This window comes from Leucopleurus acutus (genome assembly GCF_964270905.1).
Source record: "Leucopleurus acutus genome assembly, chromosome: 16".
In the NCBI taxonomy this organism is placed as follows: Eukaryota; Metazoa; Chordata; class Mammalia; order Artiodactyla; family Delphinidae; genus Leucopleurus; species Leucopleurus acutus.
Genome location: NC_139158.1, coordinates 34898356 through 34914190, shown reverse-complemented (window position 1 = coordinate 34914190; position 15835 = coordinate 34898356). Strand labels below are relative to the sequence as shown.

Genomic DNA, 15835 nt, shown 5'->3' with positions numbered 1-15835 from the left:
ACCACTGGACCACCCGGGAACTCCCTAGCTGCCCCCTTTAGATGGGCTACGTGCTCTCCAGTTTGCCATAGTCCTCACCCCTCCCTAATGTCTCCCTAATAAGATGTTTCCTATACCAAGTTCATCTCAGTTATTTCGTTCTCACCTGTTTCCTGGCACCTGAGTTTGCAAGCCCTAAGCAATCCTCTGTTTCAGATGTTGGCAAATGCTTTCTGTAAAAGGCCAGATAGTATAGATTTTAAGTTTTGCTAATCATAAGATCTCTGTTGCAACTACTCTTCGGTTCTGCCGTCGCACTGGGAAAGCAACCAAAAGTAGATGGACGGGAGTGGCTGCGTATCAGACTATTTACAAAAGCAGGTGGTGGTTTGCCGCCCCCACTCTGCCCACCAGGACTCAGCAACTCTGCCCGATCTGCTCAGCTCAACTGTCCTGAGCCCCAGCAGCCTCTGTCCCTCCCTGCCCATGCCCTTCTGCTCCCCCACTTTCTACACATCTGAAGACAGAGGCTTAAACTTCACTTTCCAGGCTTGGAGGCCAGGAGTGGGGCTGGGCAGGACCCTGGGCAGAGACTGCCCTGAACGTGTGCCATTCCTGCTGGAGAACTCTCTCAAGCTACGCCACAGCTCTTGAGGGACATGGCAAGGCTGGCCTCCTCATCAACGCAGATGAGAACGTTCTGTGCAGATGACCAAACAGCGCTGCTGACAAGGAGACGCACCTTGCACAAGAGGAGATTCCGTCTCTGGGAATGTCTCCTAAGGAAATAAGCCTCTATGCCCAGAAAACACTTTCTCCAGGAGAGGTGTCACGTGTGAGTGATGTAGGATCTGGAAACCTGGGGGGAAGATGCCCACAGGAACTGTGGACTGGAGGATCAGGTCTGCAGAAAGCAGGACCATTCAAGGTGCTCTTGGCCATGTGGACTGGGGAAAGCCAAGGGTAAAGTGAGCAGAGTGTGGATGGCAGGTGAACCCAATGTATCCAAAGAATCAAGACTGGAGGGAATCGTACCCACAGGTTGGGTGAGAGTAATACACAACCATTTAGTGCATTCATTGTGCCAAGGGAGTGTTTACATCAATTATTCCATTCAATCCTCAGCAGCCTGAGAAGGGGGAATACTCTCCATACACCCACTTTACAGATGAGGAAACTGAGGCAGAGAGGGGTCAGGGGGTGGGCCTTCGGTCACACACGGGTGGATGTTAAGGGCTGGGAGCAAGATCCAAGTCCGAGGTCTGACTGGCCTGAAATGCATCCTGCCATGGCCTCTATCCCATCATTGCTCTGCTTAGGTCCAAGGGGCTCTATGGGTGCTTTCTGTCTTTTAATGACTTGGAATATCCCAGATTTTCTTTAATGAGAATAAACAAGAAATGAGGCACCTGGGCATCTGGACAGGAAGACTGAGGGTCAGTGGGGAGAGGAGAGGACTGGCTCCTGCCCACTCGGCCAGGCCAAGGGGTGGGCAGGGGCCACAGTTGTTAAACCATCCCCCCTCCCCGCTTTTCATTTTTCAATTGAGGTAAAATTCACAGAACATGAAAATTAACTGCTAGCCATTTTAACGTGAACAGATCAGTGGCATTTAGTATTGATATATTCACAATGTTGCAAATCTGCCACTGCTACCTAGTTCCAAGACATGTTCATCACCCCTAAAGGAAATTCCATTACCACTAAGCACCCTATCCCCATCCCCCTGCCCCTGGCAAACACTACTTTCTGTCTCTATCGATTTGACTATTCTGGACATTTCATATAAACGGAGTCACATACTATGTGGCCTTTTGTCCTTCTTTCACTCAGCATCATGTTTTCAAGGTTCATCCACTTTGTAGCATGTGTTAGTGCTTTGTTCCTTTTCATGGCTGAATAATATTCCACCACATGGAGAGACCATAATGTGTTTATTCATTCACCAGTTTGTGGATATTTTGGGGTGTTTTCACTTTTTGGCTATTATGAAAACTGCTGCTGTGAACATTTGTGTACAAGTTTCGGCGTGGACATGATTTAATCTCTTGGGTATATATATCTAGGATTGGAATCGTTGGGTCTTATAATAAGACTATGCGTAACTTTTCAAGGGACCGTTTTCCCCAGTGGCTGCGTCTCTACCCCCTTTTGCAATAGAAGTCATTTCAAAGTTACCCTCCCTGGGCAACAGGAATCTGAGATCTCAGAACAGGAATGGAGGGGATGGAGGGTGTAAGATGGGGATCCCAGCACAGGAGACTGTATTACATGGTGGTCAAGGGCTCTGGGATCTGACGGCTGGGTTCCAGTTCAGACTTCTCTGCTCACTAGGTGTGGTTGGAAGAATCATGGTGCCCAAAGAGTTCCCATCCGAAACCCTGGGAACCTGTGAATATGTTACCTTATGTGGCAAAAGGGACTTTGCAGATGTGATTAAGGATTCTGATGGGGAGATTATCCTGTGGGCCAGTGTAATCACTGGGGTCCTTATAAGAGGGAGGCAGGAAGAGCAGAGCCAGAGAAGGTGTGAGGATGGAAGCAGAAGTGGAAGTGATGGGGGTGGGGCATGAACGAAGGAATGTGGGTGGGTGGCCTCTAGAAGCTGGAAAAGCAGAGGAACTGGGACTTCCCTGGTGGCACAGTGGTTAAGAATCTGCCTGCCACATACATACAATGGAATATTACTCAGCCATAAAAAGAAATGAAATTGAGTTATTTGTAGTGAGATGGACGGACAGAGAACCTGTCATACAAAATGAAGTACGTCAGAAAGAGAAAAACAAATACTGTATGCTAACATATATATGGAATCTAAAAAAAAAAAGGTTCTGAAGAACCTAGGGGCAGGACAGGAGTAAAGACGCAGACATAGAGTAGACTTAAGGACATGGGTAGGGAGAAGGGTAAGCTAGGACAAAGTGAGAGAGTAGCACTGACATATATACACTACCAAATGTAAGAGATAGCTAGTGGGAAGCAGCCACATAGCACAGGGAGATCAGCTCGGTGCTTTGTTACCATCTAGAGGGGTGGGATAGGGAGGGTGGGAGGGAGACCCAAGAGGGAGGGGATATGGGGATGTAAGTATACGTGTGGCTGATTCACTTTGTTGCACAGCAGAGACTAGCACAACAATGTAAAGCAATTATACTCCAATAAAGATGTTAAAAAAAAAAAGAATCTGCCTGCCAATGCAGGGGACACAGGTTCGATCCCTGGTCCGGGAAGATCTCACTTACCGTGGAGCAACTAAGCCCGTGCGCCACAACTACTGAGCCCGTGCTCTAGAGCCCGCAAGCCACGACTGCTAAGCCCGAGTGCCACAACTACTGAAGCCAGCGTGCCTAGAGCCCGTGTTCCACAACAAGAGAAGCCACCACAATGAGAAGCCCACGTACCGCAACGAACAGTAGCCCCCGCTTGCTGCAACTGGAGAAAGCCTGCGCGCAGCAGCGAAAACCCAACGCAGCCAAAAATAAATAAATTAAATAAATTAAAAGAAAAAAAAAGAAAGCTGAGGAATTGATTCTCCCCTAGGACTTTCAGGAGGAACACAGCCCTGCCCACTCATTTTAGACTCTGACCTTCAGAACTGTAAGATAATAAACTTGAATTGTTTTAAGCCACTAAGTTTATGGTAGTATGTTATAGCAAGAACAGGAAATGAATACATGTGTGACCTGAGCTAGTTGCTGAACTTCTCAAGGCCTCAGTTTTCACATCTGTAAAACAGGAATAGCAATAATACCCACTTTAGGATTTCCATGAGGAATACATTAGGTACACGCATCCTTCAGGGATATTGTGGGTCCAGTTCCAGACCACCACAATAAAGCGAATATTGCAAAAAAGCGAGTCACACAGCTTTCCCAGTGCATGTAAAGTTGTTTACACTATATTGTAGTCTATGAAGTGGGCAATAGCATTGTGTCTAAAAAAGACAACGTACGTACCTTGACTAAAAATTAGTTTGCTAAAAAATGCCAAAATAATTACAATGATAACATCAAAAATCACCCCTCACAGATTGCCGTAACAGATATAATAAAAATGAAAAAGTTTCCAAATGCTGTTGGAAAATGGTACCGACAGACTTGCTCAACTCAAGGTTCCACAAACCTTAAATTTATCAAAAATGCAACATCTGTGAAGTGCAGTAAAGTGTGCCTGTATAGCGTCAGGCACAGAGCCTAACATTAGCCAACATGTTTTCCCAGCGAGACCGTAAGCCCCACAAGGATAAGAAGGTGTGTCCACCTGATTTACAGCAGGTCCCCAGGGCCTGGGGGTAAGGGGGGAGGCGAGACAGCTCCAGGTGCCGTGTCAGGGGCCCTGGGCTCCAAGTTCTGGGGAGAGAGCTCATTTGAGCGACCATAACCATCGTCTCACAAGCATCACTGTGAGGATTAGAATAGAGAAGGACCCCAAAGGCTGCTGCTGCTGCGCTGCCAGGAACACAGTCGCTGCCCAGGCAAGGGCGGTGGAACAGAAACATCTTCTCCCTCCCCTCCCTCCCTCCCCTTTCTTTTTCACCTCCCTTCCTCCTTCCAACCTGCCACCATTTTTCTTCTGTCTTTTCTTCATTCATGAAGGCAACAGCGGCTGAGTGTCTGCTGTGTTCCAGGTTGGCTGTCTGGTCTATTGAGAAAAATCTCTGGAATGAAGAGGCCGAGAGGCCTGTGGGCTCCTCCTTCCGTGCTGCACCTGCTGACTCACCTGAGCTCAGTCGGTGCCCCCATGGGCCCTGGGGGACTGGTGGGGGGCGGGGCTGGTTGCCAAGGCCTCAGGTGATGTGGACCCGGAAGCAGGAAGTAGTCTGTATTCCCAGGACCTAGCACCTGCTTGGCTGGGAGATCTCCAAGGCAGGTGGGGGCCCAGGGGTGGGGTTGCTGGGGGGAGTGGGCGGGGAGGAGCTTGCTCAGGCCAGGGCCAGGAGAGAAGTGGAAGAGAGGCTGGGGTAGGGGCTGGGGCCAAGAGGGGTGGTGTGGGAGGGCAGGGCCAGGGCTGCAGTGCAGGGGGGCAGGGATGCGGCAGCCCCAGGATTCTGAGGTGGCCCTCTGGGGGGCTGGAGCAGGCGGTGCCCAGGACCATCCAGCTGAGATGGCCTTGTTAACGGAGGATGTGGAGCAGGAGCTGAGCGCCACAGCCCAGCAAGTGCTGGGGAAACTGTGGAGCCACCAGCTGTTCCAGTCCGAGTGGGACACCGGTGCCTTCATCATCTTCCTCGTCTTCCTCGGTGAGTGTGGCTTGGCCTCTGGCCCCCGGCAGCCTCCCAGGCCGAGGGCCATATCTGGATACCCATCCTGCCCACAGGCGTCGTGGCGCTCCTGCTGCTGGTCGTCTGCATCCATTGCTGCTGCTGTGGCTGCTGCCAAAGCCACTCCTCCAGGTCCCGGAAGGTGAGCCTGGAGCACCAGGGCCAGGCCGAGAAGGTGGCGGTGCCGTGGGGTGGGGCGGGCCGGGGGCCGAGGAGTGAAGCCACCAGCCCGTGTGCCTCTCTTGCAGAAACACGCCGGGGGATTTGATAACCTTGCCCTGGAGCCTTAATGCGGAGAGTTCTTGCTCCCCTGCCTTTGTCCTGCTGGGCAGCAATAACAATGCCTTGTTCAGCCAAAGCCTGAGTCTGGAGTGTATTCCGAGCCTCCTGTCACGGTGGGCAGTGTAGGCCCCCACTGCTTCATCCATATGCCCCCTGTGTCCCTCACAACCTTCAGATGGCATGACTGTCACCAGGAGACCTCGGGTGATGTGCTGCAGCCACCGAGCGGCTGCCCATTCACCATCCCATTCGGCCCCTTGGAGGCCAGGGGTTCAGTCACTGGGTACTCGGCCCAGCTCCTGACTATCAGGGACCCCTGGCCAGGTCCCTACTCAGACAGACAGACAGACAGACAGACAGAAGGGCTCCAGGCAAAGTCGGATGATCTTTATTTCTTGAAGGCCCTGCCAGGGTTGCCAAGCGAACACAGTCAAGGGCACTACAGCTCATGGTGGGCAGCTTCTGTCCTCCTTCCCCAACTCAGAGCTTAGGGCCACCACCCACTCCTCAGGCTCCAGTGGGAGGGGGTGTGTGGCTGCCCCTTGCCATCCTGGAGGACAGGCTGCGAAGAGGGGAGGAAGGAGAGCCCTGGGCCTGGCCCCAGCCTGAGTCCAAAGGTTCCTGCCTTGGGGTGAGGGCAGGGCTTGGACTATAGGCTACCTTGAAGCTCCGCCTTCCTGACCTCCCCCATTCAAAACAAAAAGCACGCCAGTGTCACTTCCTCCCAGTGGGTCCAGTGTTCAGTCCCATCTGTGCAGATGTGACAGGCAGGGCAGGGTGAAGAGGGAAATAAATAGCCCGCAGTGCCGAGCTCTGGTCGGCACTTTGTGTGTGTGGGTGCGTGCGTGTGTGTTTATGTGTGTGTGTGTGTGGGGGGGGGACAGGGACTCCCTGGGCAGGGGCCATTCCCAGGGGGACAGGATCTTGGGCGCTCTGTTCAGAAAGGCCTGTAGCTCCAGTAGCTGGAGAACACAGAGATCTGGGGAAGGAGGGAGATGGGGGGACATGGTGAGTGGTGGTGCTAGGGGATCTGGCCCCTGCTGCACCCTCTGTGACCCAGGTGAGATTTGAAGGTCATCCAAGGGCCATGTGTCAGGAAGAGGATACTGTTGCCAAGCAACACCATGGCCCACCTGTTTGGGGTGTGCAGAGGGTACGACAGATCTTAAGATTAGGGGGCCCTTTAGAGGTGTGCCGCCCCAAAAAAGAAGGGGCTAAACAACCTGCTGTTTGGCTGGCCTAATCTGCGTGAGGCCCAGCCCGGCCCTGACCGCCCCCATGTCCCTACCTTATCCTTGAGCTGCTGGCAGAGCTGCAGGGAGACGGTGAAGAAGACGAGGGCATCGTTCAGCCATGGGATCACACACTCCACCTTGTGCACGTGGCTCACCTCCAGACGCTGTGCACCCCACTCGCTGCGGGGAGATGGGAGGGTCCCTGAGGGCAGTTCAGCCGGCCAGGACCCCATCCCCTGAGGTGCAGACGGGCGAGGGCGCTCCAGGGACCCCTCCCAGGCAGGGTACTTACAACATGGCCCCGGGGCTGTGAAGCACGGCACCTCCAGCTGGGCGGAAGTTCTAGGCAGAAGAACATCAGACTGGGTCAGGCCTGGGGTCTAGGGCGGGCAGGGATGGGGTGGGTGGGGTGCTCACCTTGGTGGAATTGGGCTGCAGGGCATGCAGCTGGTACACGGTGAGGCAGAGCTTGTTGAGGCTGATGTAGACGTTGACCAGCAGGTCGGAAGGCAGGGCGGGGGCGAACATCCGCTGTGGGGAGGGGGGCCGGGCAGGCAAGGGGGATGAGGGCTGAGCAGGCACATCTCACGCCCGCCCCTCCAACCACCCCGGGGACTCCCAGTCCCCATCCCATGGACTGGGGCTTCCAGTGTCTTCTCAGGTACCACAGATAGCTTCCTGCACCACTGGGCTTGGGACCCACTGATCCAGATCAGGGGGGTACATATCTGGGGGATGCAGAATGGAAGCCAAGGACCCCATCCCAGAAAACTGCACATAGGACTCTGTCGACAATTTGGGGCTTGCAGGACCTCCTGGCACCCCTGTGTCCCTCCCAGGCGCGAGCTGGGCCCCTCTGTGGGGACCGCCTCTCCTGGAGCAGGGGCCGGCCTGAGGCACCACTGACCGTGAGGCCGCTGGCAGCGATCTCAGGCAGAGTGAGGGTAGCTGGAGTGGTGAGCCGGTTTCGGGCTCTGGTCAGCTGCAGCATCACGGCATCCATCAGCTGGGGGAAGGGGGCTGGTCACAGCCGCTGTGAGGGCAGCGAGGCCTGGTCCTGATCCCCTCCCCCTCCCCACCCCTGTGTCAGTAGCAACAAAATTATGGTAGCTCCCAGCTCCTTCCATGGAGGTCACAGTCTCAGGGCCTGAACCCCTGCAGCATGGGGCTTGTTAAAGATGCAGGTAATTGGGCTCCAGCTGGGGGTCGGGGGCAGGACAGAAGGTTCTACTGCATGGGATCCTGGGTATTGGTCCAATGGGGAATAGAAGATACCAGAAGTTAGTCCCAGGGGCACGAGGGCGTGGTGGATGAGGGTACAGGCAATGAAGGAGCTTAGAAGAAGGGACTCTAATTCAGCTTGGGTGCAAGGGGCCACGGAGGGCTTCCTCAAGGAAGAATTGGGATGGCTAAGTTGAGGCCTTATGGTGGACACCAGCCCCATTTTCAAAGGTGAGGAAACTGAGGCTCCAAAGGGTTAAGGTCACACAGCTAGGGAACGGTGGAACCATCTGCACTCATCCCTTCCCTTTGTCAAGGAGCAAAGCTTTGGCTCGAACTCAGAGCCCCAGTTTCCACTGCTTCCAGCCATTCATCCAGCTGTTGCCATGGTGCTGGGGTCACCTGGCTCCAGGGAAAGGCACAATTACTGGGTGGAGGCATGGGGGCTGCACATTACACCCCAGAGAGTGGTCACAGTTCTGAGAAAGACCTTAGTCCATCTGGTTTCAAATTTTCATGAGGTCCAGAGAGGATAGGTGAACCACCTGAGGACACACAGCAAGTCAGGGGCAGAGCTAAAGCATGAACTCAGGGCATCTGAGCTCATCTTGTCTCTCCACACCACATGAATTCACTTTGTTAATTACAAAAGTTTTTCTGTTGCTGGTACTAAAACCTGTAGCTACTGTTTACCAAGCGTTTACTAGAGGCCACTTTACCTGCATCATCACGATTGGCAGTCACTACAGCTTGTCCCCCTTTTACAGGCAAGGCTACTGAGGCACAGAATAGCTAAGTGAGTGACTTGAGGTTGCACAGCTCATAGTGGGGGCCCTGGGATCAGAGCCCAGGGCTGTTTCTGGAGCCTGGGCTGTGAGCCTTTCAACTGTGGCTGGATGGACATGTATACACTGAGAGGTGAAGGGTCAACCATTGGCTACACCTGAGAATGTGGGGGCAGAGCTCTCCAGGGGCCCAGTCAGAGGTCAGGGAACCTGGCTCTCCCATCCCTACGGGCAGCTCACCTTGAGGACCTCTGCTCCTGTCCTGAACTGGTAGCTCTCCTCCCGGTTGGCAAGGAGGTAAATGGCTTGGCTCACGTGGTTCCTGGCGTCCTGGATCTAAAAACAGCACCCAATGAGCAGTTAGTGGGCTGGGCCTCGGCAGGGAGAGGAGCCAGCTTCACAGCAGCCACGTCCCTGGGGGCCCCAGCCTACGGACCCCCACCCTGAGGGCCTATCCTCCTAGGAGGGGCAGGGTGGGTGCTGCCTTCGGGCCAGGCCCTGGCTGGATGCTGTGAGTCAGGCTTGGTCCCTGGCCTCATGTGGCTCACTTTCCAAAGGAGGACAGAGGATAATAGAGTAAAGGCACAAGGTAACAGACGGTGCAACTTGCACAAGGAAACAAACAGGGTGATGAGCGCGGTGAGGGAGAGGCTCCAGGGAAGCGACTCTTGAGCTGACACTTGTGTGATGAGAAAAGCTGAGGGAGTGGACTCCGGGCAGAGGGACAAGCCCGAGCAAAGGCCCTGAGGTGGAAACAGCTGGTGGCCAGTGAGAGGAGAGAAGGAGGGGACAGAAACCAGGCCCAATCACATAGGTGCTGTTAGGAAGCATGGACTTGGTCTCCAAGAGCCAGGGGAAGCCCCTGGAAGCTCTGGGCAGGGAGTGACTTGTTCAGGGTATCCCTGTAGTTCCCGCTGGGCTGGGGGCCTACACATAGGACAGGCTAGGAGACCAGGCACTGCCCACCACAGCTGTGCTGCTAGGAAACACCTTCCCAAGCCTGCTGTGGCTGCAGGTCCCCACAGTGGCCAGCCCAGGAGGCCTCAGCGCTGCAAGGGGCTGCCCCTGCCTGCCCTTGTGCCCCTGAGTCGTGGCTGGGGAAGGGCCTGGTTACCTGCTGCAGCTTCCACTGCTTGTCCTCCCTGAAGGCAAAGTGCAGCAGCTGGTTGTTCCTGGGCATCTTCAGGTTCACGTCCTGATGGGCAAGAGCAGGATAAGCTGGGCAGAAGGATGCCCTCCTGCTTTTGGCCACTCTGAGCCCTTGAGCCGGGGGCAGAAATGGCGTGTGTATGGTGGTTCAGGCCACAGCCACTACATGGGGCAGAGGGCCTCTCAACACCCTGGCCATTTGGGGAGTGAACAGGGAGGTCAGGAAACGAACTCAGGCCCAAGAGGAACCACGAGAAGTGAAAGGGAAAAGAGCCAAGAAAGGGGAAGGCGGCTTCGTCTGGGAGGAAGCGTGTAGTTGTGGGCAAACGGAAAACATGTGTACATGCCAAGTGACGGAACGCCCACCCGAGGAGAGGGACCTTCCTCCAGGCCTTGGTACCTGCCACAGGGTCAAGTGCAGCTGGAGCTCAGATGTTGGCTGATTGCACTTTGATCTGGGGCCAGCCTAATCCTGCCAATGCCCACGCTTCCTGGGGCCCAGAATCCAGGTAGGGCCAGGTAGCGCTGTGTGCAAAGCATTCCTCCCCCCTTCCTGCACCTGTCACTGAAGCCACACACCAATCTCATGAGCGGGTTAGGGAGGGTGTCATTTTACAAACGAGGAAACTGAGGCCCAGAGAGGTCAAGGATCCTGCCCAGAGTCACACAGCTGGCTGGCGGCAGAGCTGGGATAAGCAGGAGGCCCCCACGCTCTTCCCCACTGGGTCCTGTGGCAGCATGGGAAGGGGAGAGGGGCCGGGAGACTCACCGCCTGGCTCAGTGCATCCCCTTGCAGAGTCAGCACGCCCTTCACCTGGTCTGTGCTACAACACGTGGGAGTCAGAGCAGCGCCTGCGGCTGCCCCTCCCACCACCCCATCCTCCCAACAGGCCGTCCCTGGCTGTCACAGGATGGTCCAGCCCGTCCCACTGCATATCCTCTGGACGTTGGAGCTGAAATCAGTCTGCAGGGCAGGGCTGTGCCACCTGTCCTAGAGGGTATCCCAACCCCTCCCCAAGAACCCACCCCCAACCCAGCCCAAGCTCACCCACAGCTGCCCAGGATGAAGTTCTCCTGCTTTGTGAACCCCTCGGTGCCTGAGCCCGGCAGAGTAAAGCGGAGAGAGGCCTCCTGCAGAGGGGAGTTGGGGTAGAGCTCACCCACTCCAGCCTAGCCATGTGTCCAGGAGCCCCACTCCCAGGGCCCCTCCCCCACAGCCTGAGTTTCAGGTCCTACCTGAGCCGATACCTGCTCCTTCCACACTCCCTGGGAGCTTACTGTGTGCCCAACCCGGGGGAGAGAACCGAGAGATACCCTCCCGGCTTGGGTAAGGTTTGGAAGTGAGGAGCAAAGTCAGGGGAGACAGTAGTCATGGCAACCTACAATTTTGGCTTTACCAGGCACTGCCTGGACATTTTTTTGTGATTCTATTGGCTTTATTTTATCACAACAGCCCTGAGGCGGTACTAGTATCTTCTTTTGGCAAAGGGGAGGCCCAGAGAGATCGAGTACTTGGCTGAGGTCAAAATGCTGGGTCCTTCAGATCTGAGGTTAAATGTCAATTCCAAAGGAGGCCTTCCCCGACCCCCGGGGCCGCGCTCACAGGGCTGCTTGTGGAATTGGGTAATTATCTGCTACTGCTTGCCTCCCGGCTAGACTCTTAAGTCCTCTGAGGGCAGGGCCTGGTCTGAATACCGCGCGTTGCGTACACAGTCGGCGCTCGGGCGGCAGCCGCGGGAGGCCGGGGAAGGAGCCGCGCTGGGGGAGGGTAGGGAGGGTGGGCGTCCGCACAGGCCCTCAAGGCGCGTTACCTTGAGGATGTCCTGCAGCTGCCTCAGCACGGCGTGCACCTCGTCGTGCAATAGCCAGCGAAACTCCTCCTCCTGCGGGGACAGGCCCGTAGTCAGCCGCCCGGGACCGCCGACCCCCGCCCCACCCCGCCCGCGAGCCTCACCAGCACCGCCCGCTCCGCCGCCGTAGCTGCCATCACGGTCGCCATCACCGCCGCTCGCTGCCCAGCGACCGTCACCGGCCCGCCGTCCGCTCGCCGCTCAGTCCTCCGTCGCGCCCGGGCCCACCCCCCGCCGCCGATTGGCTGCGCGGGCGCCCGCCCCGCCTCCAGCTCGCGACGCTGTGAGCGCCCCGGAACCCGCCTGCTCCGGCTCGCCCGGCACACCGCCCGCACCAACCGCGGGCGCTGAGCACTCCGGCGCCGTATCCATCGCTACTGTCGGGCCGGAGCGCCGGGGACGCTCGTCCCGCCCCTTCTCGGCCCTGATAGGGCGCCCTGCTCCGCGCACACTCACCGATTGGCCGGCCCGATAGCTTGCTCTCGCCGCGCCCGGCGATTGGCCGACGGGGAACCTTGTTTCCGCCCGATCTCGCCTCCGGCCCACTAGTTCCGTCGGTCCGGGAGGGACTAACGCGCGGACCCTACAGTCCCGTCGCCGTGCTGAAGAGGCCGCCGCTCCGCTCCACGCCGGGCCCTACCCCTCCCACCACCGCACGGCGCTCGATGTCTGGGCGCAGACCACCGCCAAGGTCACAGTTGTGTTAACAAGAAACGTTTTTATTTTGCTTGCAGTAGCTTTTTGTTAATTGCACAAAATCATGTTTTATTTTTGCCATTTAAACATTATCACACAATCCTATTCTGAAAGACAAATGTTCATTAAAAACAAAGCAAAAATAAAAATTCACAACCTTAATTACCTAGAAGATTTGTCATTTAAAGGAGGTTTAAAGGAAAAAAAAAGGGTGGTGGAGGAGGGGCTTTCTTACAAGCTTTTTCACAAGTGTCACATTTTTTCCTTAAAAGGGAAGGATTTCAAAACAAAGGTGAAATAGCTTAAACAAATATTCATAAAAAGGAACTTTACAGAATTGTCAACAATATTAAGACAACATTGACTAACCAGTTTCATTACAGCATCTTCCCCCACCCCCACCCCCTAGTGTCCGGCTAGGACTAGCACAGGCTTTGTGTTCAGACAGAAAAGAATTCAAAATCCCAGTGAAATTAACAACTGTGCCAAAAACCACGGGCATCTCCCCTGCCCTCCACCCATGTTTTCTGAGATCCCCTGACCTGGGTTCTGATCAGTGGAAAAGGGCCAAGGCTGTGAGGGGGAGGGGCCCCACACCAGCGTGGCCACCTCATTGTTTATCATCACATATTCACTATAATTGCTGACCTTCTGCGGTGTGACTTTGGAAAATCCAACCCATGCAGAGGGAGAAAACACTGACATCCTTTAGGTAACTTCTCCTTGTTCTTATGCCACATTCCAAGCCCCTCTGGTCCCCTACCCAAGGAGAAATGCTAGGGTCTCGAGGATGTCTTAGATCTGCCTCTGAGGGTCAGGTAGCTCTGGTTCAGTCAGGCCTAGTTCTCCTCTGCCCTCCCAACAGACCCCAGGACCCTGAAAGCACCGAAGACCAAGCTGCTGGCTGAAGTGCAGACACTCATTCCTGTTTCAAGAGCTGAGCCTAAGAAATGGTCATCGTTGGTCAGGTTGGGTCTGGACCAAAGAAGGAAGAGACAGAAAGCAATACTGTCTCCATGAGAAGAAAAGGGGGAGGGGAGGAGAATGGAGAGAGGTGGGCATGCAGGGAACTTGTGCAGGGATGGGCTGGAGAAGGTGGGACTGCTGTGAGGGGATGTGGGTCAGAGTGGCTCTTCAGAACCAGGTGAAGGGTCTGTGGCGTAATGGAAATAGGAAGGAACCCCATACCCCTCCCTCTTCAATCCTCAGTGCTGGCCCTCAGGACCCCCTTCCTAAGGACTGGAATGCAAATCCAAATACTACAACAGCCTGGTGAGGAGTGAGCACCCTTACACCAAAGCAAGGAAATCTGATCCCAGCCCAGGCTCCACAGTGACGGTGACTTCCGGGCAGGTGCTGAACAGCAGTGAGGAGAGGGCTTCTGTGAAGCTCACCTAGGGGCGGGCTGTTTGCTGCTTTCCCTGGAAAGCCAGAGCCCTGTCTTCGCTTGACTCTGCCAATCCCTTTTCAGCTCACAAAGGCATTTATGGAGAGTTGGTTGCACATTGGTAGCTTAAACATGACAATCCTCATCAGCTGGTCACCTGAGGTTGGAGGGCCCATGGGACCCTCGGTTTACAGTCTGCTGGCTCATCTTGGCCCAGAGCCTCTCTCTGCGTGGGATCCAGTGGGGGACAGTGGACAGAACCACAGCCTCTTCGTTGTGAGGGTAGCAGTGGGAAAGCTTCCACTTCTCACTGCTGATTCTAGTTCCTCAGCTGGAAGGGGTTTGAGATAAGACAGCTTGGAAAAAGGGAAAAAAAAAAAAAGCCAGGCAGCAGTTTCTGGGCAGCTTCTATCCTGGGGCGAGAGCCAGTATGGTGGTGTGTGTGTGTGTGTGTGTGTGTGTGTGTGTGTGTGTGTGTGAACACACAGCCACCTAGTCCAAGGCCGGTGCCCAGCTCAAGAGCTTTCCCACAGGCCAATCCTGCTGACACCCCTCCCCTCTCCAGGACCTCCAGGGGAGGAGCGACGCTGTGTGCTGTGCTGATGGCAAGTCTCAAAGTCTGTAAAAAAGAAGATGGAGACAGGTGGACTGGTCCAGAGTTAAGTCCCAGGACCCCAACTCCATGTGAGGAAGAGGGGGTCAGAGGGAAGATGGGGGGGTGGGGGTGGGGTCAAGGGCTTAGTGTATATAGGCTCGGTACACGGCAGACATGTCATTGTCAGACTGGTCCAGTGCCTTGGCTCTTTTGTACACCTGGAAAAAAACGACATGGGCTTAGTCTGGCCACAAAGCTGACTTACAGACACAGATCTGCTTCCGAGAGGCGGTTCTCGATGTGGTTAGGTAGGTAGGTTCTGGAGTCTAGGCTGTCTGGGTGTGACTCCTGGATCACCCACTGACTGGCCTAACCTTGGACAAAGTGCCTCAGTTTCTCTGTGTCTCCACCACTGCTTCTTGACTTTATGGAGAAGGTAACAGGGTTATTGTGAGGATTAATGGAGTGAGGAATATAAAGGGCTCAGAGGCAGGGCTCAGCATTGTTAGTAGTTATAATCATGTTCCTTCCTGCTCCAAGGACTTCCCATGTTATTCTCTGGGCCACTGTCCCTGTCCTTCCCTCAGCATTGGCTGGCTCCTTCCCAATCAGCTCCAAGGCCTTTCCTGACCATCCCACTTGAAGCAGCAGCTGCACCACTTTACCCAGCCACCTCCATCCCTTTACTCTGTTCCACTTTATTCATAATTCTAACCTTCTGCAATTCTTACTTGTTTAAACATTTATGTGCTTACTTTGTGCCTCCTTCCATTAAAATGTAAGCTCCATAAGGAAAAGAAGGGGCTGCACCCTGTGTCCCCAGAGCCTAGCATGGTGCTTGGCAATTAACAGCCACCCTAAAGGTACTAGACGAGTATGAAAGAGTGTGAGAAAAATTAAAAAGCCATCATTTAACAAGGGCAGCACAACATCCAGTCATGTTGAAAAAATGCAGCTGGACACAGGTTCCTCCCACACAGTTGGCTGCCTGCATTTTTTTCTTTTTCTAAACATGATGTCCACTACAGCTCAGGTGTAGCTGTCAACTCAGAATGAAGACTAAATAAAGACCTTTTGAGATAAATGAGAACTAATCATTGCCAGCAAACCTGCATTCAGGAAATGCTAAAGCAAGTTCTTCCAGCTGAAAGGAAAACAATACCAGAGAGAAATTCAATTCTTCAGAAAGGAAAGGAAAGTACTGGAAATGGTAAATTAGAGAAATATGAACTTATTTTTTCTCTGAATTTCTTTAAAATACATATGACTACTTAAAGCAAGACATTCTGACAATGGTGGGTTTAAAACAAAGACAAATGTAACACATAGGACATCTGTACTCTAAAGCAGGGGTTCTCAACCCGGGATCATTTTGCTCCCCACCTGGAGTGACATT

General features: G+C 54.4%; 3 protein-coding genes across 7 annotated transcripts in view; 1 reads left to right on the top strand and 2 right to left on the bottom strand.

Annotated features, from left to right (window-relative positions):
- Window positions 1-5082: 5082 nt before the first annotated feature.
- Window positions 5083-5564, top strand: SMIM22 (small integral membrane protein 22; the record flags this gene model as incomplete). Its single annotated transcript, XM_082856623.1, has 3 exons — window positions 5083-5218; window positions 5296-5381; window positions 5488-5564. 3 exons carry the CDS (start codon window positions 5083-5085, stop codon window positions 5527-5529), a joined length of 264 nt encoding a protein of 87 aa, XP_082712749.1. The 3' UTR covers window positions 5530-5564.
- Window positions 5565-5895: 331 nt separating this feature from the next.
- Window positions 5896-11936, bottom strand: ROGDI (rogdi atypical leucine zipper). 2 transcript variants are annotated; one of them, XM_082856466.1, is made up of 11 exons: window positions 11866-11936; window positions 11723-11794; window positions 10960-11042; window positions 10681-10735; window positions 9877-9957; window positions 9003-9098; window positions 7664-7762; window positions 7174-7287; window positions 7049-7098; window positions 6810-6936; window positions 5896-6083 (listed from the first exon to the last, which is right to left on the bottom strand). In XM_082856466.1, exons 1-11 carry the CDS (start codon window positions 11908-11910, stop codon window positions 6009-6011), a joined length of 897 nt encoding a protein of 298 aa, XP_082712592.1. In that variant the 5' UTR covers window positions 11911-11936; the 3' UTR covers window positions 5896-6008. The 2 variants fall into 2 exon arrangements, with proteins under 2 accessions (XP_082712592.1, XP_082712593.1); XM_082856467.1 differs by lacking the exon at window positions 5896-6083 and adding an exon at window positions 6399-6500.
- A 556-nt stretch (window positions 11937-12492) lies between these two features.
- Window positions 12493-15835, bottom strand: part of GLYR1 (glyoxylate reductase 1 homolog) — a 36327-nt gene continuing 32984 nt past the window's right edge. For all 4 annotated transcript variants that reach the window (XM_082857404.1, XM_082857405.1, XM_082857406.1 and 1 more), the window contains one exon: window positions 12493-14657. In XM_082857404.1, the coding sequence (XP_082713530.1) occupies window positions 14583-14657 (75 nt within the window). In that variant the 3' untranslated portion in view covers window positions 12493-14582. The remainder of the gene's footprint in view (window positions 14658-15835) is intronic.

Coding starts and splice junctions, on each gene's coding strand:
- ROGDI (XM_082856466.1), bottom strand. CDS start 11,910: ATGGCGACCGTGATGGCAGCTACGGCGGCGGAGCGGGCGGTGCTG. Junction 7,763..9,002: donor CAGGAGCAGAGGTCCTCAAG/GTGAGCTGCCCG, acceptor CCCTTCCCCCAG/CTGATGGATGCCGTGATGCT. Junction 6,084..6,809: donor GCCAGCAGCTCAAGGATAAG/GTAGGGACATGG, acceptor CCCTCTTCGCAG/CCTGTCCTCCAGGATGGCAA.